General features: G+C 39.5%; 1 protein-coding gene across 1 annotated transcript; it reads right to left on the bottom strand.

Moving 5' to 3' along the window:
- Positions 1-235: 235 nt before the first annotated feature.
- LOC117928393 lies at positions 236-1,336 on the bottom strand. Its single transcript, XM_034848282.1, has one exon. The coding sequence runs from the start codon at positions 1,334-1,336 to the stop codon at positions 236-238; it is 1,101 nt and encodes a 366-aa protein (XP_034704173.1).

Genomic DNA, 1,336 nt, shown 5'->3' with positions numbered 1-1,336 from the left:
GTTGACATCTAGCTCTATACGCCAACTCTTTTAAGACCTTATTCTTAAATTTGTCATTAAAATTGCTCACTACATGCCTAAGACAGTATCGATGTTGCGCATGAGGGGGGCTCCATCCAACTGATGGATTTCTCACAACAGCATTTATTCCTGCATGGCGATCTGAAATTAAGCATATTCCTTCTCTTTGAGTGACGTGATGCCTCAATGCAATAAGAAACCAAGACCAACTATCCTATGATTCTTCCTCAACAATTGCAAACGCAAAGGGGAATACATGACCATTGCCATCAATTGAAGTAGCAATTAAAAGCTTCCCCATGTATTTTCCATATAGGAATGTACCATCAATTTGTATAATTGGTCTGTAATGCTTGAACCCTTCAACATTTGCCCCAAATGCCCAAAAAACACGCATAAACCGCACGTTCCCAGAAATCCCTCCTAAAGGTATTGCCTTCCAAACAACCTTTGTTCCAGGATTAGTTAGCTGAAGGATGTTCATCCACTTCGGCAATGCTTGATAAGATTCATCCCAATCACCAAAAACTCTAAGCATTGCTTTTCTCTTAGCTTCCCAAATTCTCCTATAATGGACATCATATCCAAATTTATCCTTCACTCTCTGGTGTAATGTAGCAATAGAGGTAGTGTGATCCCTCTGAACTACATTTTGGATCTCTCTTGCAATCAATGTAGAGTCCAATTGAGAGTGGTCTTGTGATAATTTAAGGTAAACACAAGTATGAGGACCTGTGTACTTGGTTATCTCAAACATTCCATGGCTTTTACGACGACATGCACGAAGCCTCCAATTACATCCTTCCTGCCACTTCTTATATCTCACTGCCCACAATTGTGGTTCTGATTCACAAATCACCAAATGTTGATTCCGACATATTGCATAACGTTTTACAGCATATTGCAAGTCTTCTTTACTCTCAAATCTCAATCCTTTAAACAACTCATTGGATTCATTCCACAATCCGGTACGTGGTGTGAGAGGCTCAGCAGTCATGCTATTTATTGCATCCCAATTCAATTGTTTGAACATTGGAGAAGGCATAATATGCTCACCATCATCTGAAGAAACCTTATTTGTTGGAGGTTCATCATCATAATGCATCTCATTAATCTCGTCCTCATCATAAAATTCCACATCATCATTTTCATTTGTAAATGGGATGTCAACATAATTGTTTGTCGCTCCCATGCCTGACTGAGTTACTACTGCCAAATTCCCCCTCATTTCGTCAATGTGTGCTAAATTCTCATCCATTTCATCAATCTGCACTGCCAAATTCCCCTTTGCTGGTATTTCCACATCATGACCCAT

Source organism: Vitis riparia, chromosome 13 (genome assembly GCF_004353265.1).
Source record: "Vitis riparia cultivar Riparia Gloire de Montpellier isolate 1030 chromosome 13, EGFV_Vit.rip_1.0, whole genome shotgun sequence".
Taxonomy (NCBI): domain Eukaryota; kingdom Viridiplantae; phylum Streptophyta; class Magnoliopsida; order Vitales; family Vitaceae; genus Vitis; species Vitis riparia.
Note: the sequence above shows the minus strand (reverse complement) of the source record. Positions and strands in the feature narration are given on the sequence as shown.

Coding starts and splice junctions, on each gene's coding strand:
- LOC117928393 (XM_034848282.1), bottom strand. CDS start 1,336: ATGGGTCATGATGTGGAAATACCAGCAAAGGGGAATTTGGCAGTGCAG.